The 27,621-nt window shown below is 37.5% G+C and overlaps 1 protein-coding gene and 1 long non-coding RNA gene across 5 annotated transcripts in view; one reads left to right on the forward strand and one right to left on the reverse strand.

Annotated features, from left to right (window-relative positions):
• HSDL2 (hydroxysteroid dehydrogenase like 2) overlaps nucleotides 1–27,621 on the reverse strand; it is a 94,183-nt gene that overhangs the window by 60,031 nt on the left and 6,531 nt on the right. The window contains exon 1 of one of the 4 annotated variants that reach the window (XM_061200107.1): nucleotides 7,208–7,316. The exons of 1 other annotated variant lie outside the window; for it this stretch is intronic. In XM_061200107.1, coding sequence (XP_061056090.1) covers nucleotides 7,208–7,224 — 17 coding nt within the window. In that variant the 5' untranslated portion in view covers nucleotides 7,225–7,316. Of the gene's footprint in view, nucleotides 1–7,207; nucleotides 7,317–27,621 lie in introns of those variants that run through there. 2 more of the 4 variants (XM_061200106.1, XM_061200109.1) reach the window with 2 other exon arrangements.
• LOC133097823 (uncharacterized) lies at nucleotides 7,540–27,499 on the forward strand. The gene is made up of 3 exons (XR_009702067.1): nucleotides 7,540–8,020; nucleotides 18,120–18,244; nucleotides 27,260–27,499. It is a non-coding gene; the product is annotated as an uncharacterized LOC133097823 (long non-coding RNA).

Consider the following 27,621-nt stretch of genomic DNA (forward strand, 5'->3'; position numbering starts at 1 on the left):
AAGAGAGACAGATTATCAACTGATGAGAGGCCATGGGAGAGAGGCCCTGGAGGGTAAGAGGTCATTTAGGACGTTTCAGTCCCAGCCAAGAACCCAGCTAAAAGCAGCCATATGAATGACTTCAACTTATACTATATAGAGCAGAAGAACCCAGTCAAACCAGAGAACTGTGAATAATAATAAAGCATTGTCGTTTCAAACCATTAAGTTTTAGGGTGGTTTGTTACAGCAATAGATAACTGAAACACATTCTGAAGTTCAACTTTCCCAAATAATGCCAAACCTCCTTCAAAGTGGTTAATATTCCTACCAGCAGCAATATATGAGTACGAGTTCCTGCAGCTCCACACCTCCCCAACACTTGATGTCAGACATTTAAAATTTTTGACAATCTGGTAGATATGAAATAGTATCTCAATATGCTTTTAACTTACATTTCCCTTATTACTAATAAGGATGAATATACTTTCATATGTTAATAGTCACTATGTTCCTTCTTCTGTGTAATTCCTATTAATTTGTTTTGCTCATCTTTCTACATAGTTGACTTTTTTCCTAATGACTCATAAAAGTCTATAAACTTTTTTTTTAAACTTATTTTATTTATTTATTTATTTATGGCTGTGTTGGGTCTTCGTTTCTGTGCGAGGGCTTTCTCTAATTGTGGCAAGCGGGGGCCACTCTTCATCGCGGTGTGCGGGCCTTTCACTATCGCGGCCTGTCTTGTTGCGGAGCACAGGCTCCAGACGCACAGGCTCAGTAATTGTGGCTCACGGGCCCAGTTGCTCCGCGGCACGTGGGATCTTCCCAGACCAGGGCTCGAACCTGTGTCCCCTGCATTGGCAGGCAGATTCTCAACCACTGCGCCACCAGGGAAGCCCTATAAGCTTTTAAAGATTTAAAATCTTTTCATTTGTGGCTTCCTTTTCACAATCATTATAGTATATTTTGATGAGCAGAAATTATTTTCATAGAGCAGAATTTATGAATCTTTTATTTTACAGCCACTGCTTTTGGGGTTAAGAAATCCATCTTTAACCACAATTGTATTAATTTGTCTTCCAAAAATTTTATGGTTTATCTTTTAAATTTTTGTCTTTAATCTACATAGAATGAATTTTTGTATATGAATTGAGGTAGGGATCCAACTACATTTTCCCCCATATGGTTAACTACATTTTCCCCCATATGTCCCAGTCTGAAAAGTCCATTCCCACAGATCTTTAATGTCAGCTTTGTCATAGACTGAGTCTCCCTAAATATACAGTTCTAGGCTCTCTATTCTGCTCCACTTGGCTACATGGATTGCACTGTCTTAAATATAACAGCTTTCTTGGATATACTTGGACCTTTGCTTTTCCATATATATTTTAGAATCAGCTTATTTAATTGCACAAGCAAAATCAGTTGGGATTTTGACAGAAACTGTACTGAATCTAGAATTCAATGTGGGAAGAACTGACATCTTTATGACACTGAGTGCTCCAATCCATGAACATGGTATTGCTCTCTATTTCACACCTGAAACTACACAGTGTCTCTCTGTAATCAAAGGTAATGTTAATTTTGACCATCCAACCATGGTGTTATCAATTTTTCCACTGTGTACTTACTATTCTTTCCCTTGCAACTAACAATCAATGCAAAGATGCTTAAAGACCATTTTTAAATTTTTATTATGACGTTTTCAAATATATTCAAAAATAGAGAAAATACTAAAATAAGCTCCCATTTTTATTTAACAATTCAACAATTATCAAAATTTGAAAGTGATAATCAGAAAGCCAATCTCAGAAGTCATATAATTTCACCTATAAATGCTTCAGTATGCATCTCCAACTTCTATATAACAATATCATTATCACAACTAAAAAAATTGACAATAATTCCTCAATATCAACTAGTACCTATCCATATGCAAAGTTTAACAACTATCTCAAAAATGTCTTTTTACAGTTGGTTTGATCAAATCAGGATCCTGTCAGGACTTCACATTGCATTAATTTGTTACAGACATACCTCGAGATATTATAAGTTCAGTTCCAAACCACTACAATAAAGTGAATATTGAAATAAAGCCAGTCGCACAAATTTTTTGGTTTCCCAGTGCATATAAAAGTTATGTCTACACTGTACTCTGTTAAGTGTGCAACAGTACTATGTCTAAAAAAAATGTACATACCTTAAATAAAAAATACTTCATTACTAAAAAATGCTAACCATCAAAGCACGGTTGCCACAAACTTTCAGTCTGTAAAACACACAGTATCTGCAAAGCACAATAAAGGTTAAAAACAATAAAACTAGGTATGTCTGTATATATTATAAGTCTCTTTTAATCTATAACAGCTCCCCTTTCCATTTTCTTTATGCCATTTATTGGCTGAAAAATATAGATCATTTGTCCTGTAGTATAGCCCATAGTCTGGATTTTGAACTTCTCATTTTTATTGCCATTGTACTATATTTCTTGTTGATTTTTGCTTGTGTGCAGAAATCTAATTCTCCTCATTGACTTTTGTATCCTGTAAATTTGTCAAACTCTTATTAAATCTAATAATTTAGTTATACATTATTTTGGTTTTCTATGTAATCATATTATCTGCAAATAATGACAGCATTGTTTCTTTCAGTCCAATCCAAATATTTTTTTCTTTCTTTCTCATGCCTTATTTACTAAAGAAAGAAGAAAAGTGTTCCTAGATTGAAGGTCTGAGGTGCTATGCTAGAAGGAATAAAAGCCAAAGATACTAGTAAATTAAGTACAGAAATCTAAAAAAGTATTTATAATGATAATTGTAATAATATAAATAATGTAATAAATAATAGTATTTTGGAGGTTAAAAAGATAGAATTAAAATATATTGTTACAATAACATAAGTTAAAAACTGAGTGACTGGAGTTCAACTTTTCTGGGTACTTGTATTGTTTGGGAAAATGGTAAAACTTTTTTACTTTAGACATTGGTAAGTTATATACATGTTAAACTTTCTAGGTTAAACACGATAAACAGAAATCCAAGACTTTAACAGTTTTTGTGACAAGAATGGGATTCTGACAGAGACATGGCTTTCTGGAAGAAAAAAGGACAAGAGCCCCCAGAGCCAGGTTAGGGGATAGAAAAAGACTCTAGTAGCACTCTCGCCCGTGGCTGAGGGGAGTAAGGATCCTCATCTGTTCTTTTGTTAAAGAAGCAGACCAACAAGAGGTAGGTACACTGTATACTATAAGACACAATAGTATTCAAATTACTACACTAATACCACTACCAATAATAAATCTATTAAGTAAAGTTCAAGATTTCTTTGCACTCTTTTTTTTTCTTTTAAAGTTATACTTTTTTTTTTTGCATAGATGCTCCCCATTCTCCTCTCATTATTTATTTATTTATTCATTTATTTGGTTGCACTGGGTCTTAGTTACGGCAGGCGGGCTCCTTAGCAGTGGCATGTGAACTCTTAGTTGCAGCATGCATGTGGGATCTAGTTCCCTGACCAGGGATCGAACCTGGGCCCCCTGCATTGGGAGCACGGAGTCTTACCCACTGCACCACCAGGGCAGTCCCTCTTTGCACTCTTTTGTCTTTAGAGCAAATCCCTCTAAGAGTGTACAAATTACTACGTTAAAATTATTCGTGCTGCAACTAAGAAGCGTGCATGCTGCAACTAAGACCTGGTGCAGCCAAAATAAATAATAAATAAACAGATAAATAGATAAGCAAATAAACAATCTTTAATTGGAGAGCTAAAAGTATAAAAAAGAATTGAATTATTTTTCTATGTATGTTTATGTGAAAAACTTGACATATAGTCAAGTTCCTCTGTTTATGGTAACATTCCATTTTAGCTTATCTCTTTCCCCTCATCTTTGATGAGGGATGTTGTAAAACATGTACATGGTTTAAAAGTCAAAACTTATAAATGTGTATATTCAAAGAAGTTCAATCCCTTGCCTATAGGTAACTAGATTCCTTAATTTCTAGCTTATCCTTCTCACATTTTTGTTTTGAAAAATATGCAAACACACACACACATACATGACACATCGTGTGTGTGTGTGTATAATTTTCCCTTCTTTTTATACAAAAGGTAGTATGCATAGAGCGTTAAAATGATTTCTTTAAACGTGAGTATTTAGATGAAAATGTCCCAATTGTTGCTTTAAAAAGCCCTATCCCTAACAGATGCAAAATATTATATACAGGATGGATAAACAACAAGGTCCTATATAGCACAGGGAACTATATTCAATATCCTGTGATAAACCATAATGGAAAAGAATATGAAAAAGAATGCATGTGTGTGATATATGTGTAACTGAATTACTTTGCTATACAGCAGAAATTAACACAACATTGTAAATAAGCTATATGTCAATAAAATAAATAAATAAAAACAAATTTTTTTAATAAAAGAAAAAAAAAATGAGGAAGCAGAGAGAGAAAAAAAAAAAAGCTCTACCCCTTTGCCTTTGGTTTAGTTGGATTGATTCCCAGTAGGATAAAGGACATTTTCATGCTCAAGGTCTCAGGAATTGGCAGAAAGAAGGGCAAAGGCAGCTTTCCTCTTAACCTGAAGACCGGGCCGTACTACTAAGGAACTCCTCCATCTCTAAAGCATTAGAACCAGAGTATAGAAGGCAAGAAAGAAAAAAGGTTCCAAATTCCTCAGTACTATTGGTAGACGCCTAAAACTTGCTGAAGTAGAGTTAACCTACACTACAATTTACCAAAATTCTCTGGGACCTCAAAATCATGGTAAATGTGATGAAACTTTTAACTGTTTTAGGAAAGAAAAACAATCACTTAAAATTCTGAAAAGAAATCCAAATGAGGCAGGAACTAGCTTTCCAAGATACTAAAGCATTTTATAAAACTAGAGAAATTAAAATAGTTTAGTACTGGTACATGAATAGACAGACCAACGTAATAGAATTTTAAAACAGACCCCTAGATATACAAGAATTCAGAGATGGAATTTCTAATAGAAAGAAAAAAATAACTAGTCAGTCAATGGTGCTGGAACAACTGCACAGCCAGCCATCTGAACCAAAATAAGTGGGTTTCCTAACTCACTTCCTATGCCAAAATAGTATGCAAAACAGTATTTCATTTCAGGTAGATAAAAATCTGAGTGGGGAAAAAACCCCACAGAAATACTAAAAGAATACTTACAAATTAAAAAACAAAAAACTTAGTTTAAGATGGCCTTATAGCTTTGTCACAAAAACACAAAAACTTTAAAAGAATAGATTGAGGAGAATTCCCTGGCAGTCCAGTGGTTAGGACTCCGTGCTTTCACTGCCAAGGGCGCAGGTTCATCCCTGGTCGGGGAACTAAGATCCGCATGCCACAGGGTGCAGCCAAAAAAAAAAAAAGAATAGACTGATAACTCTGACTCGATAAAAGGACACGTTTCTGCGTGATAAACAAATTGGATAATCAAACTCGATGCAATGAAAAAACCAGAGAAAAACATTTCTAACACATATGATATAGAACAAATATTTTTACACTAGAGAGCTTAGAGATCAATCAAAAACCTAACTGTGTAAGCCAGGCAAAGAAAAGGTACACAGCTGGCTTTAAACCAGGATTTCTCCATCTCTACACTACTAAAGACATTTTGGACAAGATAATTCTTTGTTGAAGGGGGCTATCCTGTGCATTATGTTTACCAGCATCTCTGGACTCCACCTATTAGACACCAGTAGCAACCCCCCTCAATTGTGACAATCAAAAATGTTCCCAGATATTGCCAAATGTCCTATGGGGGTCAAAATTGCTCCTTGATGAGAACTGCTGCTTTAAACGTAAAAAAAAGATCCTCATCCTCACTCTTTGATACAAATTTTAACTATAATGAGGTGCCATTTTTTTCTCTAGTTAGATTTTTATTAACAAAACAAATATTTTTATTATCAAACATTTTGCTGTTTGCCAACGTGTTGGACTAGGAAATCTCATTCATCCTTTTGGATGTGCAATCTCTTTGGAGGGCTATTGGTATTAGCTATCAAAATTTTAATTACCTCTACTCTTTGATCCAACAGCTTCATTTCCAAGAATTTATCATATGGATACACTCAAATACGTGCAAACAGGTGAATACAAGGATAATCATTGCAGCAAGACGGAGTAACAAAAAACTAGAAATGATCTGGTATCCAATGACAGGGGGTTGGTTAAACAAACAGAACACCACGTAACCATTAAAAGGGAGGAAGATCAACATGTACTGAAAATATGTTCCAAGACATACTAGCTAAAAATACCAAGGCCCAGAAGGGACTTTGCTACTATTTTTTAAAGTGGGGTGTGTGTGTTTAGGACTGTGTACCCAAATATATTTATAAATGCACAGAATATCTTTGGAAACCTACCAGAGAGTAAGTAGGAGGCTGAAAGTTAAGGATAAGGAAACTCAACCTTCTGAGCTGTTTAAGTGTTTTGGCAACGTACCTATATGTTTCAAGCAAATTACAGAACGGACTTGGCACTCAGCTCAAAACACCCATACAGTATAGAAACAAAACAGAATGAGACGGGGGTAGAGGAGTAGTTTCACTGGTATAGAGTTTGTTTCTCAAGTCGAAAAAGTTCTGCAAATTGGTTGCACAACAGTGCAAACATACTTAACACTACTTAACCGTACACTTAAAAACGGTTAAGATGGCAAATTTTTCCTTATGTGTATTTTACCACAACTAAATATCTTTTTAAAGTGAAAAAAAGTCCCCCCAAAAGATACCCATACTTTAAGATTAGTTTAGTTTGTTACTCATTTGAAATCCCTTTTTAAACACCCCATTATTTTCTTCTTCCAGAATCGAGCGTTCCGAATAAGTGGAGACTCATTAGGCGCACGAGTGTTCCAGTGACCTTTCACCTAGAACTCGCGGCCTTCGGCAAGGCACGCAGCTACTGCTAAACCCAAAGTGAGACCCGCCTTGGGGGCGGCGAGACACCTCACTCTGGATCTTTTACCTGTGGAAGAGATTGTAACATGACTGCCATCCTGAAGTACACAACTCTGCGTTACTTTTCACAAGTTACCGCAGATTCGAGGAACACTGTGTCCAGCGCGGACCAGCGTTCCAGACCTCGCCGGACAGCTTCATTAACCCTCCCACCGCGGGGGCCGGGCCACCCATGCCATCCACTTCGCCCGGCGGGGTTTCTTCCCCGCGGCTCCCGATTCCCCTTACCCCGTGTTGGGCAACATGACTGTCGCAGATCGGAGTCGGTGGCGACTACAGCCTCAGCGAGCGGATACGGAGAGGGTGACTTCCTCCCCGCACTTAGCCCCGCCCCAGACCCCGACCCCTGGGGCCCCGCCCCGAGGCCTGCAGGGGAATTGGGCGCTCCAAGAAACGGGAGGTGGCTGAGTGCGCCTGCGCACGCAGTGGGCCTCCGTGGCGCTCGGCGCTGGTTTCCGCCTCCCGCCTGCCTGGCCACTGGAAACCGATCCTACGCGCAAGCGCTGTGAAACTCCGCCCCGCCCCTCTTGCGGGGCCTCTACGGTGACAATTGGTCTCCAGCCCGCGCCTAGAATGCTGGACGTGTCAGCCGCTGAGTACACCTTTCCCCGGCCTGTGAAGGGTTCCTCGCCGCAGCACTGAGTTCCTTTGCCGGGTTGGGGGCGTGGGGGGCGTTTGAGTCGTGCACCAGGGACCTTGAGGGCTGAGGTGCGGCTTCTCAGCGGACTTTGGCTCTCGGTCCCCTCGCCGTCCACGCCGGCACCTGGACGCCTGCCCAGCTGCACGCGCGCCCTCGGAGGCCCCTCTTAGGAACGCTTTTCCTGGGCAGATAAGCACTCTTCCGGCCAGCGGCGCATTTCGACTCTCCCCCGGAATCTGGACTAAAGCCGGCCGGACTATAGATAAACAGCTCTGTGGTGAGGGGCAGTTTCTGGATCAGAGATCTGCAATAGTCGCACCGAAGAACTGAGTTAACTCTGATTTTTCGACTCTTAGCCAATATCTCAGCGAGGAAATTCCCAGACTCAGTGGTGGAATAAGGTGAATTCCGGGAGCCGGTATTGCTTTTGGTAGTATACCTTGGACATAACTCAGCTACTCTAATGAACTAGAGACCGGCATAATATTTTTAGGTAGACGTGAAGAAATTCTATTTTGAAGAGGTAGAGCAGGATGATGAGGTTATGTGAGTAGGTAAAGAAAGTAACCTGGAAATAGGATATGTACTCTCTCTTTTATTACAAGCCCTAAATGTCTCTATTCATTTATATCACTTGCCAGTCTCATAGGCATTTGAATTTGAGATCTGTGATATGGTCCTTAGAAACTCTGGAGGAATTTACTTATATTAGCACCGAGTGGGTGCTGGTCACTGGAGATACAGTGGGGCAAAAAAAGGCACGTTCTCTGCCTATATAGAAGGAACAAGGAGTAACCAATGTGTTTTGTTTTGTTTTTTCCTTAAAGGTTATCTTCATATTTATTTATTATTTGGCCGCACTGGCCGGCATAGGGGCTCTTAGTTCCCCGACCAGGGATCAAACCTGTGCCCCCTGCAGTGGAAGCCCAGATTCTTAACCACTGGACCGCCAGGGAAGTCCCCACTAATGTGTTCTTTAGACTGTTGTAAATGTTAGGTATTTTAGAGAGTGTTGATAGGGACTGTTAGATGAAAAAGCTTACTCTCCACTCATTCAAGAAAGTGAAGGCAACCTACAGAATGAAAGTATTTGCAAATCATATATCTGACAATGTCTAGTATCCAGAATCTATAAAGAACTTTTACAACTCAGCAACAAAAAGATGAACAACCCCCAATTTAAACGTGAGCAAAGGACCTCAATAGACATTTCTCCAAAGAAGATAAACGAACAAGCAAGCACATGAAAAGATGCCCAACAGCAATAGTTTTTAGGGAAATACAAATCAAAACCACAGTGAGATTCCACTTTACACCCACTAGGATAGCTATAATAGAAAAGATGGAAAATACTAAGTGTTGGCCAAGATGTAGAGAAATTGGAACCCTCATACATTGCTGGTGGGAATGTAAAATGGCACAGTCACTTTGGAAAACAGTTTTGCAGTTCCCCCAAAGGTTAAAGTATGGTTACCAGCTACTGGGTATCTACCTACAAAAGAGCGATTCCACTCTTGAGTGTATAACCGAGAGAGGAAACTTCTTGAGAGTAACCACTAGATGGCACTGGTATTTTAAAATTCACAGTTATGCAATACAAAATGTTAATTTATTAACAATATTGTGACGTTATAATCTGACTTGGATTAAGGCAAAAATAGCATGAGGTTCCTTATAGGACCCTCATAATGGGGAAATAAGAGGAGGCATAAATTTTAAGTTCCTTAAAGAAAGTAATACTTTTTATCATTAGAACAAATTGTCATAAAATAGTCAAACTTATCTTCACTTTTTCTGACTAATAAAGTCTATCAGGGGACTTCCCTGGTGGTCCAGTGGTTAAGAATCCACCTTCCAGTTTCGATCCCTGGTCAGGGAACTGAGATCCCACATGCTGTGGGGCAACTAAGCCCTTGCGCCACAACTACTGAACCCAAGCACCACAACGAAAGATCCCGCATTGCCACAACAAAGATCTGGCGTGCCACAACTTAAGACCTGACGCAGCCAAATAAATAAATAATAAATAAATAAATACAGTCTATCAAGTTTGGGACTTCCCTGGCGGTCCAGTGGTTAGGACTCTGCAACTCTCACTGCCGAGGGTGGGGGTTTGATCCCTGGTCGGGGAACTAAGATCGCACAAGCCGCACGGCACAGCCCAAAAAAAGCCTATCAAGTTTAATTCTCCAATTTTAAAAAGTGGTTTTCAAATACATAGGAGACTGAAAATGCCAACTTGAATTGAAATATCAAAGGATATGACACTGAAAACAAGTGTAATCTTACTGTCAAATTAGGACTCTTCTAACCCTGACCTTGCATAAGGGTATATTTTCTTAAAGTGTAGAATGCAGTGTAGAATTCAAATTTGTTGACCACAGCCAACATACATAAATTTCTCATCCAGACCCTGTACACGGTTTTCTATTTTATTTGAATCTGTTATGTAGTACCCTGTTTTTTGTTTTTTAAAGTTGATCATAACCTACAAAGTTATTATTTCAGTGCCTCATTCTTGGATCATAACCTACCATTTGGAAAACACTGCTTTAGTGTGTTGTAATTTGCCGTTGTGATTTTTCAACTTGCTTTTTAAGATATTCTAGGCTTCTTCAGTCAAATATAAAATTACTAACTGCTGGTCAAAGGCCAGCAATCCAATGTGACTAACAGCAGATGCTTTCAAGCGCGTTGGAAGAGTCAGGGATCTGTTGAAACTTTCCATTCCTTTCACCCCAAGGGAAATCCTTGGGGTTTTGAGGGTATAGCAATTGCTTCTGACACTGTACCAAATCTTCCCAATAGGACCCCTAACTGCACCTTTTATTGCTTAGTGAATTGTTGCCAGTCATTTAATTAGTAACTGTTGGATATTAACTTCATTGCTGTATTTTAATGTCTATATTTTTCTGATAATACATTATTCCAATATCTAGAGAAAGTGAAAGTTTCTAATATCACACTTCAGAGATAATCATTGTTAACAGTTCGGCATGTATCCTTTAAGACTTTGAAATTTTTATATAGATTTTGATTGATTTGAAAAAAGCATAGGGGAAATTATATATATACTATTGTTTTGGAAACTCTTTTTGTTTTACTTAATGTATCATAAACATCTTTCCAAGTTTATACCCAGAAGTTCACCTTAACTTTTTTTTTTAATAGGTGTGTTACCAACCTGGGTCCTTGGACTCTTTAATCAATAGAAATTGATAAGAGGCCAGAGGAGAAATTCAGGCAAGGCTTTATTGGGAGTGAAAACAAGAAACAGGTGCCCTTGCTCACTCTCCAAGGAGGGCGGGCTGGTTCCTTAAACAGAGCGAGGGTAGGGGCAGATGGTGAATCGGGCAGGAGGGGCAGCTTAGATGGCCTGCCCACCCCCGTGGTGGTGCTGTGTGCAGGGATCATGCGCAGTACCCTGCTTTTGCTCCAGGCACTTCACAAGTGGCAGTCGGTTTGTGGCCTTTTTGTAACATTGTTCATAATCACTCCACTGCCATGCATGCAGTTATTTTTAGTCCCTTATAGTTTCTTTGTATTCTGTTGCTGGAGGAGACATTTGTCCAGTAAAGGGTCCCACATCCCAGTTCCCAGCCTATCTTAGGTGCATAGTTTTCTTTTACATGAATATACTCCATATTAATTTTACCATTTGTGATGGACATTTAAGGTGTTTCAATATTGTCTATATTATAAACAATATTGCAATAAAAGCCTTTGTGTGTACATCATTGTTCACCAGTCAATGCCTTGTTTAGCAGCTGGTGTTTTCTAGTTCTGGCAAATGTGAGGTCTGCTGGGAAAGGTTTTCTTTTCTTAAAGAGACCACAGAATAGATTGCCTCTTTTCTTTTAATGTTATTTCTGGATGTGATGCTTGGAACAGCTGCATCTGTCTTGCAACCACGAGCGGAACTAACCTTCCCCTTTCCATAGCTCCTTCAAGCATGAACTTTCTCCTATAACATACATGAAAGAAAGTTTGGGGTTGGGGAGCAGTTGTCTCAGAACCCTCCTTAGTCTCCCACCTAGCTTTCTAATTCTCCCCCTGCTCAAAGGCACACTGTGGGTTTTCCTCGCTTTGCAGCTTGGCCATCTCGTAGAATTCCAGGAAACAGTTCCCTCAGCAGACAGCTGCTCCCTCTCATGAGTGCAAGTAGTGGAGTGGGGGTGTGGACCACGCCATATTCCACTTTTTTGCTCTGTTGGTTTGTTTTTTGGGTTTTTTTCCTTTTTAAAAAAATTTATTTATTTTTGGCTGTGTTGGGTCTTTGTTGCTGCGTGTGGGCTTTCTCTAGTTGCGGCGAGCGGGGGCTACTCTTCGTTGTGGTGCGTGGGCTTCTCATTGCGGTGGCTTCTCCTGTTGCGGAGCACAGGCTCTAGGCGCGTGGGCTTCCGTAGTTGTGGCACGTGGTCTCAGTAGTTGTGGCTTGCGGGCTCTAGAGCGCAGGCTCAGTAGTTGTGGCACATGGGCTTAGTTGCTCCGCAGCATGTGGGATCTTCCCGAACCAGGGCTCGAACCCATGTCCCCTGCATTGGCAGGTGGATTCTTAACCACTGTGCCACCAGGGAAGCCTGTTGGTTTGTTTACTACACCATCCCCACACAACTCTTTGCCAAAGAGTTGAGGTTTATATGAGGGAATTACTATCTATCTATCTATATATATATAAATAATAACTTTATATAACAACTGCTATGTCAGAGAGTATCTGCCTACCCATTACACATTCTCCACCTCTTATTAATGGTATATCTCTATTATTAGAGGTGGCAGTATGCCCAGGAAAATCAGTGCATCTCTCAAGCCTCCCCTGCAACTAGGGGTGTCCATGTGACCAAATTATGGCTAATGAGGTAAGCGGAAGATGTTGGGGAGGACTTCTGGGAAAATTTCTTTAAAGGGCTTCCAGACATTTTGTGACCTTAAGACTGAAAGCCATATACTCACATGATAGAACAAAAAGGGGACTGGATCTTTGATGAACATGGAGTGCCATAACAGCCCTGAAACCATTACTTCTAGGCTTCTTTTGCATGATAAATAAATTTTTGTCTAGTTTAAGGCACTGTTATTTTTGGTTTTCTGTTACATGCAGCTGGACCTAACTCCTAAATGATACTTTGTCTCAAGGCAAAAGTATCAAAAGACTATAAACCACTGCAAGGGGTTCCCTCTTAAACACAGCCAAATCCCTAGTGTTGCTCCTCATCTTCATATCTGCTTTTCTCCCTGAGAGTATCAGTTTTGTTCAAATTTCCTTCTTTAAAATTGTCTTTAATATCTCTACCCCCTTTCAGGAAATCCCATGCCCTGCTTACAGGAGTAGGTCTCATATATTAAGATCCATCCTCTTTTCCTAAGCCAAACATTTTCCCAAGCATAAATTACCCATTCTACTTAGAATATGACTTTAGCAAGAGAGTCCATGGTGGGTGTAGGTGTTCCAAGTCCAATTCCCTTGGAGATATTTCCCCCTAATTCTTCCTGGGGTCCAGTAAGTGACTATTATGTCAAACACACCCACATCTCCCAAACTCAGGCATTAATTCGGAGACACAGTACTCTACTGTGAGTACACGTACTCTTTCCAAGCTGAGAAAGAGAAACATTTGATTCTTCTGTTATCAACATAGCTTCAACCCTGCTCACTATAAAGATAGCATTTTATGATTTTATATTGCAGAACAATACCAGTTATTTTTTAATCTTCTAGCTTTCAAACTGTGCCTACCAGGCATTTTAAAAAAAAGACATTTGAAGTTAGCTTAAGAATCAGTCCCATAATTGAGCCATCTATCTCTTAATGGCCACTACTTTGCTACACAAATACCAAACTTTGGAATTACCCCATGTCTTTCCTCTATGCCAAATTAAATTCTTGTAGGTGTCATCCTCCTACTACCCTCTACTAAATTAAATTCTTGATTAAGGTCTCATACTCCTACTGCTCCAGTAGAAGACAGGCTATATGAAGACTTATTATCCTCTGATACAAGTAATCCTCCACCTCTAAGGGGGGTGGGAAGGAGATTTGCTTTTCCAGTTACATGAGCAACATATTCACATAGAGAAGTCCTCCAGATTGTTCTTTTGTTTTGCTTTTCTGCTACTGACCTTTTGCTTGTTTGCCTGTTCAAGGTTGAATATTTGCCTGGTGCCCTGCAGGATCATATGAAGTAAACATCTTTTAGAACCATACTGGGGAGGGAGAGCAGTAGTTCTATCCAGTCGTCTGGCATCGCAGGAACCTTTCCACTGACCTTGTAAACTATGATCAGATTTTTGCACAAGACTATTTTCACAAAGGGCAAATAAGTAAAAATAAAATAGATATACTCTAACCAATCCATCTGACTCCTTGTTAAACAGTTATATCAAAAATTTTAGGGGAAGGTTTCACTTAATGGCCAGAGCAAAGGCCTTGTTCTAGTCGCAAATAAAATTTATATATCCTATTAAAGATATGGTCTCAGATTCCTAAGAAGGGACTATTTTGTCCCATATAAGAACATTTACAATATTATAGGCATCTATAATATGTATCAACTTCATATATCTGTAGACAAATGGAATACCAAGGAAAGGCACATCAACTCTTATTATAGGAAGCTAACTTCAGTTCAGGGCACAAGAGTTATAGGTAACAGGTTCTTGGAAAGGGGGAAAAAAAGGACTTGTCCTTTTTCTTCTGCTATCCTACTCACAGCTATTCCTCCACCTCCGCTTCTTTGAAAACATTAGGGTGAATCACACATTAGTTAACTGGTTAGGAATAGGTAAGTTAAGGGAGAATCATGATAAGGGCTGGTGAAAGACAGTATTCAAGGCTGCTTGAGAAGAGTGGAAATATTTAATCAAAGTCATTAATTGTTACAAAACTTCCAGGGAAGTGAACAAAAATGAACAAAAATGAACCTAAACCAGAGAAGAAATTTCAAGTATAATGAAAATAGGAAACTGACACAACCCTACCAAAAACTATGAAGAATACCTTCCAATTTGTATCCAAATTAAGGAAAGCAGTGAGATTTGACAAGCATTTCTTCTAAGTAATAACTCAGTGCCATTTTTTAGAAAGTAAATGAGATTGTCCTAAAAGTCCAGCAGTAATCTGAAATTTGAAGAAATGAGAACTGGTGACTTGGGTGGACCAGGGAAAAGTTAAGAATGCCACCCTTGGGAGGTCTATTCCAAGATGGTAAAGAAGGTAGAACTGAAGATGAGACAATATGACACACATTTTGGTTTTCCAGGACTCAGTTTCCTGACCCATAACTGAAACTTGGAAGTTAGGGGCTGCTGAAGGGTTAACAATGACCTGCAAGACAGGTGTGCAATTGTTGACCAAAGTAAACTGAGCAGAGTAAATAAACACTGATTATAAGATAAAAATCCTACAACAGGCTGGGTCTCTCCAAAACACTCAAACTAAAAAAAGATTTTTTTTCTTTTAAATCTTATTTCCAGTAGAAATGAGCATGTCTCATTCTCAGATCTTGGTTTCTAACCCTATACTCCAATAAAAGGAACCAGGGTTCCTTGGAGAAATGACTCATTTTAGGACTGGGGCAGAAAATATACAAGATGATCCTGGAGCATCTTGTAGTGCCAGAAAGTAAGGGAGTACTCAAAACAGACCAATAAACAAACCCAAAACAAAACACCCCACATTGATGGAGGTATGTCAAAGGAGTACAGAAGTCAACTGAAAGATCTCTCAATGGCTAAAACTGAAACACTTTGAGCAACAAAATAAAGTGGTACTGGATTATAAAGTATAAAATAAATATCCATGAGTTGATAGTGATATAATTATATGATTGAATTAAAAATGAGGAGAAATGACAATTCCTGTACAGAAGAATGCCAAATAATTTCTGTAAATACAGCCTCCTCAAGGAGGTACAGAATAACTCTCCATTCCTTAAGTGTGGGCTGTACATAGTGACTTCTTTCCAAAGAGTACAGTATGAAAAGGGGAAAAAAATAACTTTACAGTGAAGAAAGCTGATAAACACCAACTCAGGTGATCAAAGTCAACATCAACTGTGATAAGCCATGTTGATAATATGTATCCTTGATACCATGTGATGAAATGGTACTTTTTCTCTATAAACCTCCCCAAAACGTATAAATAACTCTAGTCTAATTGTGAGGAAAATATAAGACAAATTGCAACTGAAGGACAGTCTACAAAATACCTAACCAGTACTCCTCAAAACTGTCAAGGTCATCAAAAACAAGGAAAGTCTGAGAAACTCACAGCTAAGAGGATCCTAAGGGGATATGATGACTAAATGTAATGTGGTATCTTGGATGAGATTCTGGAACAGAAAAACAATATTAGGTAAAAACTAATGATATCTTAATAAAGTATGGATGATAGTTAATAACAATGTATCAATATTGGTTCATTAATTGTAACAAATGTATCCTACTAATGTAAGATGTTAACCATAGAAACTGGGTGTAGGGCATATAAGAAGTCTCTGTACTATCTTCACAATTTTTCTGTAAATCTAAAACTGCTCTAAACAATAAAGCTTAAATAAGAACCTGCTGTATAAAAAAATAAATAAAATAAAAGTCAAAAATTCAAAAAAAAATAAAGCCTATTTTAAAATTTTTAAACCTTATAATCTACATAAATTTTTAAAAACCCACCATTTTAAATGATTGGATTAATTGGAAGAAAATACGGATATCCCTAAGGCAATGGTTCTTATCCCAGGGAATATTTGTGAATGTCTGGAAACATTCTTAGTTGTCACATTTGTGTGGGGGATGTTATTGGCATCTAGTGAATAGAGTCCAGGGATGCCACTAAACATGCTATAATACACAGAACAGTACATCCCATCCTCCTGAGAATATCCCATCCAAAATGTGCTGAGGTTGAAAAATGCTGCCCTAATTGATGAGGTTTGGGGACCTAGATCAATGCTGACAGAAACAGGCTAGATTTTGTGTGTGTGTGTGTGTGTATAAGATACATGCAAGATATGTATGATATATATGTAAATTATGAGATAAAAATAAACGTCTGTGAAACCATCACCCAGCTAAAGGACTGAAAATGATGAGTCATGTGCTTCTCTGGATTCCATCTCCCTGCCTCCTCCCAAGAAGTAACCATTGAGTTTTGTGTTTATCTTTCCCTTGTCATCTTTTATAAAATTGTGTGTGTGTGTGTGTGTGTGTGTGTGTGTGTACACAATATATTGGTTAGCTTTGCTTGGTTGTGCTTCCTTTTTAACTTTATAGAAATGGTATCTTAGTATATATAGTTTTCTCAGATTTACTTTTTTTGTTGTTTTTTGGGTTTTTTTGGCCACGCTGTGTAGCATGTGGAATCTTAGTTCCCCAACCAGGTATTGAACCTGCGCCCCCAGAGTGCAGAGTCTTAATCACTGGACTGCCAGGGAAGTCCCTGATTTGCTTTTTCATTCAGTATTTTGTTTTGATTTATCCATATCATTGCCTATTGTAGTTTATTCATTTTTCACTGCTGTATACTATTCCATTGTGTGCCTATGCCACAATTTATTTGCCCATCTCTCTTGTTGATGGACATTTGGGTTATTTGCATTATCATGTTTATTATATAGAACAGTGGTGCTATGAATATTCTTTCATATGTCTCCTAGTGCACATTTCAAGTTTCTCTAGGTTATGTACATATAGGAGTGGAATTACTAAAGTGTGGATGTCTTTAAATTGAAATTATGTTTAAGAACTCATTTTCTATCCTGAAGTCATAAAGATAGTCTCCTAAATGTTATTCTAAAAGCTTAAAAATTTTGCCTTTCCTTTTTGAGTCACCTGGAGCTGCTCATTGTATGTGGGTATGAGGTTGATATCTATTGATATATTTGTAATGAGGTAGACATAAACTTCCACTCTTTTCCCCATTGATGTAAATGCCTTCTGTGTCCTACATCAAGTTTTAATATATGCCCACATCTGTTCCATTAAATAATTCGTCTGTCCCTATGGCAATACTACATTTTTCTTGATTATTTGACTTTATAAATGTTAAGATTTGGTGAGGCAAATCCTCTCACATTGTTATTCTTCAAGATTGTCTTATTCTAGAAATCATTTCATCAAATTCCTGGGAATATTGCTTGGGATTGCTTTGAATCCATATATCACTTTGGGAAACTATATCTTTACAATTTAGTGTCTTCTACTCCATACATGGTACGTCACTTCTTTAGGCTGGGTCTTTCCTAATACAGTTTTGTTTTTCTTTCCATAAGGTATTACAGATATTGGTTAGATCTATTCCTCAGTACCTTTTATTTTTGTTTTTATACAAAATTTAATGGCATCCTTTGTGTGTGTGAGTGATAAAATGTACAAAACACAAATTTTATCATTTTAACTATTTTTAAGTGTATAGTTCTGTGGCAATGGGATTACCATTTCTAAGTGATATTTTCTTTTTTATCTTTCTTTCTTTTTTTTTTTTTTGGCCATGCCACTCAGCTTGCAGGATCTTAGTTCCCTGACCAGGGATCGAACCCGTGCCCCCTGCAGTGGAAGCGTGGAATCCTAACCACTGGATCTCCAGGGAATTCCCTCTAAGTGATATTTTCTAATTGTTGTTGCTGGTATGTAAAATGCAACTGATTTTCATGTACTCATACCTAGACTTCTTACTAAACTCATTAATTTTAACAATTTTGACATACTTTTGGATTTTTCTATATAATTATATCAATTGCAAATAATGGGAATTTGCTTTCTCCTTTCCAATATTCACATCTTTTACTTCTGTTTCTTGTCTTACTGTACAGGAACTATGGTATAATACTGAATAGAAACTTAAGCAAAAGGCCCAAAACATAAATAAAAAAAGATCAATACATTTTATTTTGTTAAAATTAAGAGATTTTGTTCAGCAGAAGACACTATAAAGAAAATGAAAAGAGAAGCCACATTCTGGAAGAAGATATCTACTATAGTTATTACCAGGGACACCTAAAAACCAATAAGTAAACAACAATAGTCAAACGAAAAAAAATAGGTAAAATACATTATAGATATTATACTGAAGAAGATTCATGATTGGCCAGTAAAATATGACATGATATTCAATTGTATTAATAATTAGAAAATGAAAATTTAGGGCACACAGGGCATTTTTAAACTCACTGGCAAAATTTTAAAATTGTACAATACTAATTGAGAGTATGAGCAATTGGAGCCCTCAAACACTTGATAATAGTGGTAGTGAAAATTGATAAAATCACATTGGAAACAAAGTAAAGATGAAGATTAGCAAGTTCCATGACTCTGCAATTCCACTCCTGAACATATAACCTAGCCTGTAGGACCTAGAGAAATCTCTGTAAGTGCCTCAGGAGATAGGTACAAGAATATTCAGAGAAAAAATATTTATAATAGCACAACGACAACAAGGAGAAACTAGAAACCACTCAAATATCAATCAAGAGAATGGATAAATTGTGGCATATTCTCATAGAGAAATACTGCACAGCATTGAAAATTAATGAACTACATGGAATTAATCACAGAATCATAATATTGAGTGAAAAAACAAATGGCAGAAGAATATTAAAATATTCAACCATTTATATAAAGTTCTTATGGTTTAGGAATTTGCACAAATGTCTTAAAACTATAAAGAAAGCAAGGGTATAGGATTACCACTCTTTACACTGGGGTGGGAGAGATCAGAAATGGGATTAGAAAAGGACATAAAAGGACCTTCAATTTTGCCTTTGAAATCAATTTCTCAAGTTCTCCTTGGTGGTCATTTTGTTATTATGCTTAATAATTTATGTATTAAATTATTTTGAAAAAAATTTAGACATTCAGAAAAATTATAAAATTTCTACAGAGCATTCCTGAATACCCTCTGTCCAGCTTCCCCTAATGTTAATCTCTTGTATAACCAGAATACAATTATCAGAACTAAGAAATTAAATCACTCAATACTATTAAATAAACTATAGACTTTATTCGTGTGGTAGGCAGAATTCTAGAGGTTTTTCCCTCCAACAATATTCCCATTCCCTGGTTTTGTAAACACTAATTGTGGGTACTGCTTGGAAGGGATTTTGCAGATGTAATTAAAGTTCCACATTAGCTGACTTTAGAAAACGGAGATTACCTGACTCAGATAACAGCCCTTAAAAGCAGAAGCTTTCTCTGGCTGATGGCAGAAGAGGAAGGCAGAAGGAGAAGTCAGAGAGATTCAAAATATGAGAAGGACTAGCCTCACCAGTGCTGCTTTGAAAATGGAGGGGGCCACCTAAGAAGGAACACAGGTAGCCTCAAGAATCCCTGGCTGACAGCCAGCAAGGAAACAGGGATCTTGGATCTACATTCATGAGGAACTGGATTCTTACAACAACATGAAAGAGCTTGGAAGCTGACTTTTCCCAGACAGTCCAGATAAAAGCCTCAGCTGGCCAATTCCTTAACTTGGGCATTGTGAGACTAAGGAGAGACCCAGTCAAGCCCATGTGGGCTTCTGATCTACAGAACTTTGAGATAACAAATGTGTATTCTTTTAAGCTTCTAAGTTTGCACATGGTAATTTGTTACACAACAACAGAAAACAAATATCATTTGTATTTTATCCATTTATCCACTAATGTCCCTTTTCTGTTGCAGGATCTCACATTGCCTTTAGTTGTCAGTGTCTCATTAGTAACCTCCAATCTGTAACATTTCATCAGTCTTTGTCTTTCATGATACTGACAATCTTGAAGAGTGCAACAAACAAAAAATATTTTGTTGAATTTCAAGTTTGTCTAGTGTTTTCTTGGGATTAGATTGAGTTATGTATTTTTGGCCAAAATACCATAGGAGCAATGTAACCTTGTCAGTGCAGTCTATCAGGAGTTCATGTCAACATGTCATATTACTGTTAATTTTAACCTTGATTGCTTAGCTAAGATGGTATCTGCTGGGTTTCTTTACTGCAAAATTACTATTTTTCTCTTTATAATTAATAAATATCTCAGGGGAGATACTTTGAGACTATGCCATCCTATTCTTAAAATTTTGCTAATTTTAGCAACCATTGGTGGATCTTGTCTGCAGCAATTATTCTAACGATGGTTTTCTATTTCCCGTATTCTGTCTATGCGTGTTAATTAGAATTCATCTGTAAGGAAGAGCTATCCCTTTTCCTTCACTTATTTGTTTCTTCAACTATTTATTTGTATCAGTATTGGCTCATGGTTATTTTACTTTATGGGTTATATAATACTATTGTTACTTATTTTTGTGCTCAAACTATTTCCCTTTTGGTCACTGGGAGATCTTTCAGTAGACTCCTGTGCCCTTTTGGCATGTCCCTATCATTTTATAAGTACTTCTTTACTTTTTAGTGCCTCAAGATACTCTAGGCTCATTTAGTATTTTTGCTTCTGCAGCCCTGGAAACAATGACTTCTCTGAGGAGTCCTGGTACTTTTTACTGGGGAACAGTATTTAGAAACTAAAATGTGGGCATAAGTTAATGACGTGTCATTGTTCAGCCTTCTCAGCAGGTAAAGCTTGGAAATATAAGTATATATACGTACCCATGCCTACACACACATCTATATTTAATTGTGCTATATTGTATGTTATAGAATAGAACCAGTCCTCTGTGAGGAGGACCTTCTTATCTTAATAAGAGTGGAGGGAAAGGTGCCCAACCAAATGTGGGTACTTAGCAGAATATTCAAAGTATTTTGTGAAAAGGTGTTGAGAGAAGGCATACCTTACTTGCCAGTAGTCTACTGATCTGAACCCTGACATAGTCACTCCCCCTCCACTATACCCACCAAGTAGTTGAAAGGTGAAACGAGAATATAAACCACTGATATCTAGCCCTCTAGCTGAATCACAAGCAAAAAAAAAAAAATTCAATAATTCACAGGTAAGTGGAGAGGAGATTTATGATCTCTCAATGACTCACACTATTCTTTAGTAAATTTAAGATCAGAATAGAACTACCATCACTCAAAAATAAGGTACCCTTCCCTGTCCTACACAGACAAGGAAAAAAAATTCTAGCAGAAACCCATGCCAAAAACAACAATCACAAATGAAGTAGAAGAATATAATATGTGAAAACATAAGAACTGTACTTTTAAAGAAGAACAAACATGGATAAGAGGAAACCTTTGGGCAAAATACTTCTTTGCCCTATTTAGGTAATTAAACAAGGACTCCATGAAACATGAGATTTTAAAATATAGGTAAGACTAGGCAAAACATTCTCTGACATAAATTGTAGCAATGTTTTTTGGGGGCTGTCTCTCAAGACAAAAGAAATAAAAGCAAAAATAAACAAATCAAACTTATAAGCTTTTGCACAGCAAAGGAAACCATAAACAAAACAAAAAGACAACACACAGAATGGAAGAAAGTATTTGAAAACCATGCGACTGGCAAGGGATTAATTTCCAAAATATACAAACAGCTCAAACAGCTCAATATCAAAAAAACAAACAACCCAATTAAAAAATGAGCAGAAGACCTAAACAGACACTTCTCTAAAGAAGACATACAGATGGTCAAAAGGCACATGAAAAGATGCTCAACTTCGCTAATTACTAGAGAATGCAAATCAAAACTACAATGAGGTATCACCTCACACCGGTCAGAACGGCCATCATTAAAAAGTCTACAAATAATAAATGCTGGAGAGGGTGTGGAGAAAAGGGAACCCTCCTACACTGTTGGTGGGAATGTAAACTGGTACAGCCACTATGGAAAACAGTATGGAGTTTCCTCAAAAAATTAAGAATAGAACTACCATATGATCCAGCAATCCCACTCCTGGGCATATATCCAGAGAAAACTCTAATTCAAAAAGATACACACACCCCAATGCCAAGACATGGAAGCAACCTAAATGTCCATCAACAGATGAATGGATAAAGAAGATGCAGTATATATACACAATGGAATATTACTCAGCCATAAAAAAAATGAAATAATGCCATTTGCAGCAACATGTATGGACCTAGAGATTATCATACTAAGTGAAGTAAATCAGAAAGAGAAAGACAAATATCATATGATATCACTTATATGTGGAATCTAAAAAAAAATGATACAAATGAACTTTTTTATAAATCAGAAACAAACTCACAGACATAGAAAACAAACCTATGGTTACCAAAGAGGAAAGGAGAAGGGATAAATTAGGAGTTTGGGATTAACAGATACATACTACTATATATAAAACAGATGAACACAAGGGCCTACTGTATTGCATAGGGAACTATATTCAGTACCTTGTAATAACCTATAATGGAAAAGAATCTGAAAAAGAATATATATATATTTTATATATATGTATAGAATATATATGTGTGTATCTGAATCACTTTGCTGTACACTAGAAACTAACACAACATTGTAAATCAACTATACTTCAATTAAACAAATGTAAATATGGGACTTCCCTGGCAGTCCAGTGGTTAAGACTCCATGCTTCCACTGCAGGGGGATGGGTTCAATCCTGTTCGAGGAACTAAAGATCCCCACATGCCGCATGGCATGGCCAAAAAAAAAATGTATGTATGTAAGACAATAATGAGATGAAAAAAGAAAAAATCTGGCAGAGCTAGTGAAAGAATAAAGAGAAAAATTAAATTACATAATTTTAAAACACATTAAAAATAGTAAGGAATCAAATTAATACTATAGAAATCTGAGTTATGGTTGGAAAGAATAGGCTTGAGAAAATCATACAAAATATTAAGGGAAAAAAACATATGACATTAAATAAAAATAAGGAAACGATCAATCAGAGACCAATAAATAACTAGTTAGTAATGCTAAGGAAGAAAATAGAACAAGTTTAACACAAATTGAATACAGTAAATAATTTCCAAATCAAAAGAAAGATTGTCTCTGCAAGGTACAACCTGTTTCATGTATTCATTTAATAAGATACTGGCTACTATGTGCTAGGCATTGTTCTAGTTGCTAAGAATACATCTGCAAACAAACACACACGAATATCACTGCTTTAACTGATTTTACATTTTAGCGAAGGGAGATGAACAATAAATAAAATGAGTAAGTTATATACGTTAGAGTATGGAGAAAAATAAAGCAGGGAGGAGGAGAGATAGTAGGGTGAGTATGCATGATTTCCCATTCCAAATAGAGTGGTCAGGAAAGGTCTTAGTGGGAAAGTGACATGTGAGGAAGGATAGGAAGGAGCAAACCATGTGGGGAAAAGCATTCCGGGAAGAGGGAACAGAAGGTACAAAGGGCTCTGAGATGGGAACCTGACTGGTCCCAACTAGGAACTACCAATCTGATGTTCAAGGAAGAGTTCGAGGCTAGAGAAAAAAATTTGGTAATCATCAGGCTATAGATGATATTTAAAACCCTGAAACTGTATCAAGAGAGTAAGTATAGTAAGAGAAGGTCAAAGACTGAGTCTTGAAAGTATCTGAATGCCATGAGTTCAGAACCAGGAAGGAAGATGGGAGTGGCCATAGAAGTACAAAAACATAACAAAAATGCAGTGTCCTGTGAACCAAGTGAAGAAAGTGTATCAAGGAGGAGGGAATTGTCAACTTCTGCGGATGGTTTGACTTAGATGGGGTCTGAGAATTGCCCATAAGATTGTTTCTAGAAAAATTAATGATTCAAAATAAGACATATCCTAAATAAGTATCTAAATTTCAAAGATGAAGAAAAACTTTTCCAAGTGTCTGCCCAAAGAAATAGTTTATACAGAAGGAAAAAGACTGGCTTCAGTCTTTTCCACCATAGTTTAATGATGCTGAAGGAGAGAAGGGCTATAGCTATAGAGTTTTCTGGGGAGTGACTCAATAGTTCTTCATCCACTTAAGTTTTACCTTAGATAAGTAATAGAATATGTAAGGACTCAGGAAACAGATAACCCAAGATCCCGTCTAAAAAAAATCTTGAAAATTTATTCTAACTGAAAGATGAATTTAAAAACACAACACTCAGTTATGTCTAAATAAGTGTGATTATTTATAAAATTTAATGTGGATTATGACTCCATAGAAAATTTACATAATGTGAAAATAATAATCCCCTGGCAAAACTGACTATAAAGAAGGGAGAGAGTTAGTGGAGGGCTATTTTCTTTCATTTCTCAGAGTGGAGTACATTGAATTGAATACATTTTTGCTTCTGAAGTTGATGATTTAAGTATATTATTTAAAGATAATCATTACTAGAACTAAAACTAGGTCTTCTAATTTACCAGAGGAAGTTGCCAGGATTCTGATACCAAAACTGTACAGAGAGACCACAAAAAACTCTAAAGTGATCCCATTTATTAATAGAGATATTAAAACTGTAATAAAAAATATTAGCAAAACAAATGTACCAATGTATTTTTTTAAATGTACCTTGACAGAGTAGGGTTTATTCTGTGAATGCAAGAATGGCTTGACATGAAGAAATTTATGACAATAATTTGCTGCATTAAATGAAATAAGGAGAAAAGCTACACCATTATCTCACAATCATATACCCCATTACCAAGATAATTTCAAATGCCAAAATTCAACATCTACTTGATGTGTTAAATTGAATATCTACCTGATGAAATTCTTAGAAAGCTGGAAATGTCACTGAGCCAAACTTGGGTCTGCGGGCCCACATGCAGTAAAGCCAATCTACCGACACTAGGTTGTGGTGAAGGAAAGTGAAGCGTTTATTGCAGGGCGCCAAGCAAGGAATTTAGGACAGCTAGTGCTCAAAACACCTGAGCTCCCCGATGGGTTTCAGCAAGGCATTTTTAAAGGCAAGGTGAGGGCTGGGGGTGGTCGCAGGGTCTGTGATCAGCTCGTGCACATTCTCTGATTGGGTGATGGTGAGGTAACAGGGCAGTGTCACAGGGGCCAACATTATCAATCCTTACGTGCCAGTAAGTCTGGGGGCTATGCTCATGATCATCAAGTAGTCAATTTCTTCCATTTGATGGTGGTTTTAGCATCTGTAAAACAACTCAGGAAATGTGCATCAGATACTATTTTTTTTTTGGCCGCTCGGCTTGCGGGATCTCAGTTCCCCAACCAGGGATTGAACCCCGGCCACTGCAATGAAAGCCCCGAATCCTAACCACTAGGTCACCAGGGAACTCCCCAAACACTATTATCTGGGTACTTCAGAGAGGAGCTAAGGCAGAGGATATGCGGGAGGGGTCTGTCCTAGGAAGGCCCCGTAGTGTCCTGCTCGGTTACAGAGACAGAAGAAAAGCTTCCTCTTGGTGCTAGTATACATTTTTTTTTTAATCAATTTTTATCGGAGTATAGTTGCTTTAGTGCTAGTATACTTCTTACATCAATACTTTGTTGGTAATCTCCCTTTTTATTTTATTTTTTAATGTTTAATTTTTTTTTGGCCATGCCTTGCTGCATGCGGGATCTTAGTTCCCCAGCCAGGGATCCACACCCCCTGCAGTGGAAGCGCAGAGTCTTAACCACTGGAGTGCCAGGGAAGTCCCTCTCCCTTTTTATTAAAAGGAGAGATAGACCTCTGGTCCAGAACCTTCAGTAGATAATAGTATCTAGGTAGAATTTAATAACATTTCCTGTTTTCACTGTATTTGTTTTTATTTATGACAGCTCTTATGGCAAGTGATCATGGTTTTTCCATTTATGATAGTGATATAAAAGAAAATAATTTTAAAATAAAAATATTGAGGTAAAAAAGTGAGGTGATTTAAAGAAAAATGTTAAGTAAACAAGAGTGAAGATGGTACATGGATAGAGTAAGAATTATGGAACTGGTATTGGAATGACTCAAGTTTGAGAACTGTTTCAGGCAAATGTTTCTTAAGTAGGCCTGTGAATACATTCATGGAGGTCTGAGGGTTTTCTGCAACAATGTTTCAATTTGTCACATTTGTGTTTATAACATCTAAAACATTGTATAATGATACTCCAGATCAGGTGGATAACTACACTACTTTCACAACAAAGTACTACCATGTGAATTTAGTGCCAATGTTTGTATTTCTATTTGCTTTCCTACCCATTAGTGCCACTTTAGTTGTCTTGGGCTAATGAGAAAAGAGCAGAGAGGCTTGATATGTAGATGATGCATTTGATTCAGATAGAGGGCAAATACCATGGCATGCTAAGAAATGAAGGTACATAGAAAGTGATTGATACAACTGAGTCTGCCACATCGCCTACTGTCGTGAAGTTATATCTATGCTGGTATCCGGCTAATATACAAAGTTTTGGCCCTACTAGTAGTTTAAGGACATTAATTTTGAATGGTTGATACCCAATTAGTGCCAGTTACTAAATATGTTGAGCATCTCCCATATCACTGGCCAAAGAACCTTTGCTGCAGGAGTCAGCACTATATTCACATTGTGAACAAGGATTTTTTTTTTTAATAGTCAAATGATTTTGTCTTCTGAAATTAATAACTGTTAACTTGGATTTCTATAGGCTTTGGAATTTTTACATTTAATTTTTAAATCTATTTTGTTTACTGTTGGGTAAGAATCTAGTCTAATGTTTCTAAATATTTAACTGCCATTATAATAAAACTAAGTCAATGCTATTTTAGTCAATGCAACTATTTCAATCAATAATTAGAAAATTATTTTAAGTCAACTACTTATCTTCTTTCCTTTAAAAGCAGTCCAGGGCTTCCCCAGTGGCGCAGTGGTTGAGAATCTGCCTGCCAATGCAGGGGACAACGGTTCGAGCCCTGGTCTGGGAAGATCCCACATGCCACGGAGCAACTAGGCCCGTGAGCCACAACTACTGAGCCTGCGCGTCTGGAGCCTGTGCCCCGCAACAAGAGAGGCCACGACAGTGAAAGGCCCGCGCACCGCGATGAAGAGTGGCCCCCGCTTGCCGCAACTAGAGAAAGCCCTCGCACAGAAACGAAGACCCAACACAGCCAAAAATAAATAAATAAATAAATAAAATTAAAAAAAAAAAAGCAGTCCAGATGTGTAAATTACAAGGTTACATGGATGCATCCTTTTTAAAAAA

The sequence above is a fragment of the Eubalaena glacialis genome, chromosome 9 (genome assembly GCF_028564815.1).
Source record: "Eubalaena glacialis isolate mEubGla1 chromosome 9, mEubGla1.1.hap2.+ XY, whole genome shotgun sequence".
NCBI classification, from domain to species: Eukaryota; Metazoa; Chordata; class Mammalia; order Artiodactyla; family Balaenidae; genus Eubalaena; species Eubalaena glacialis.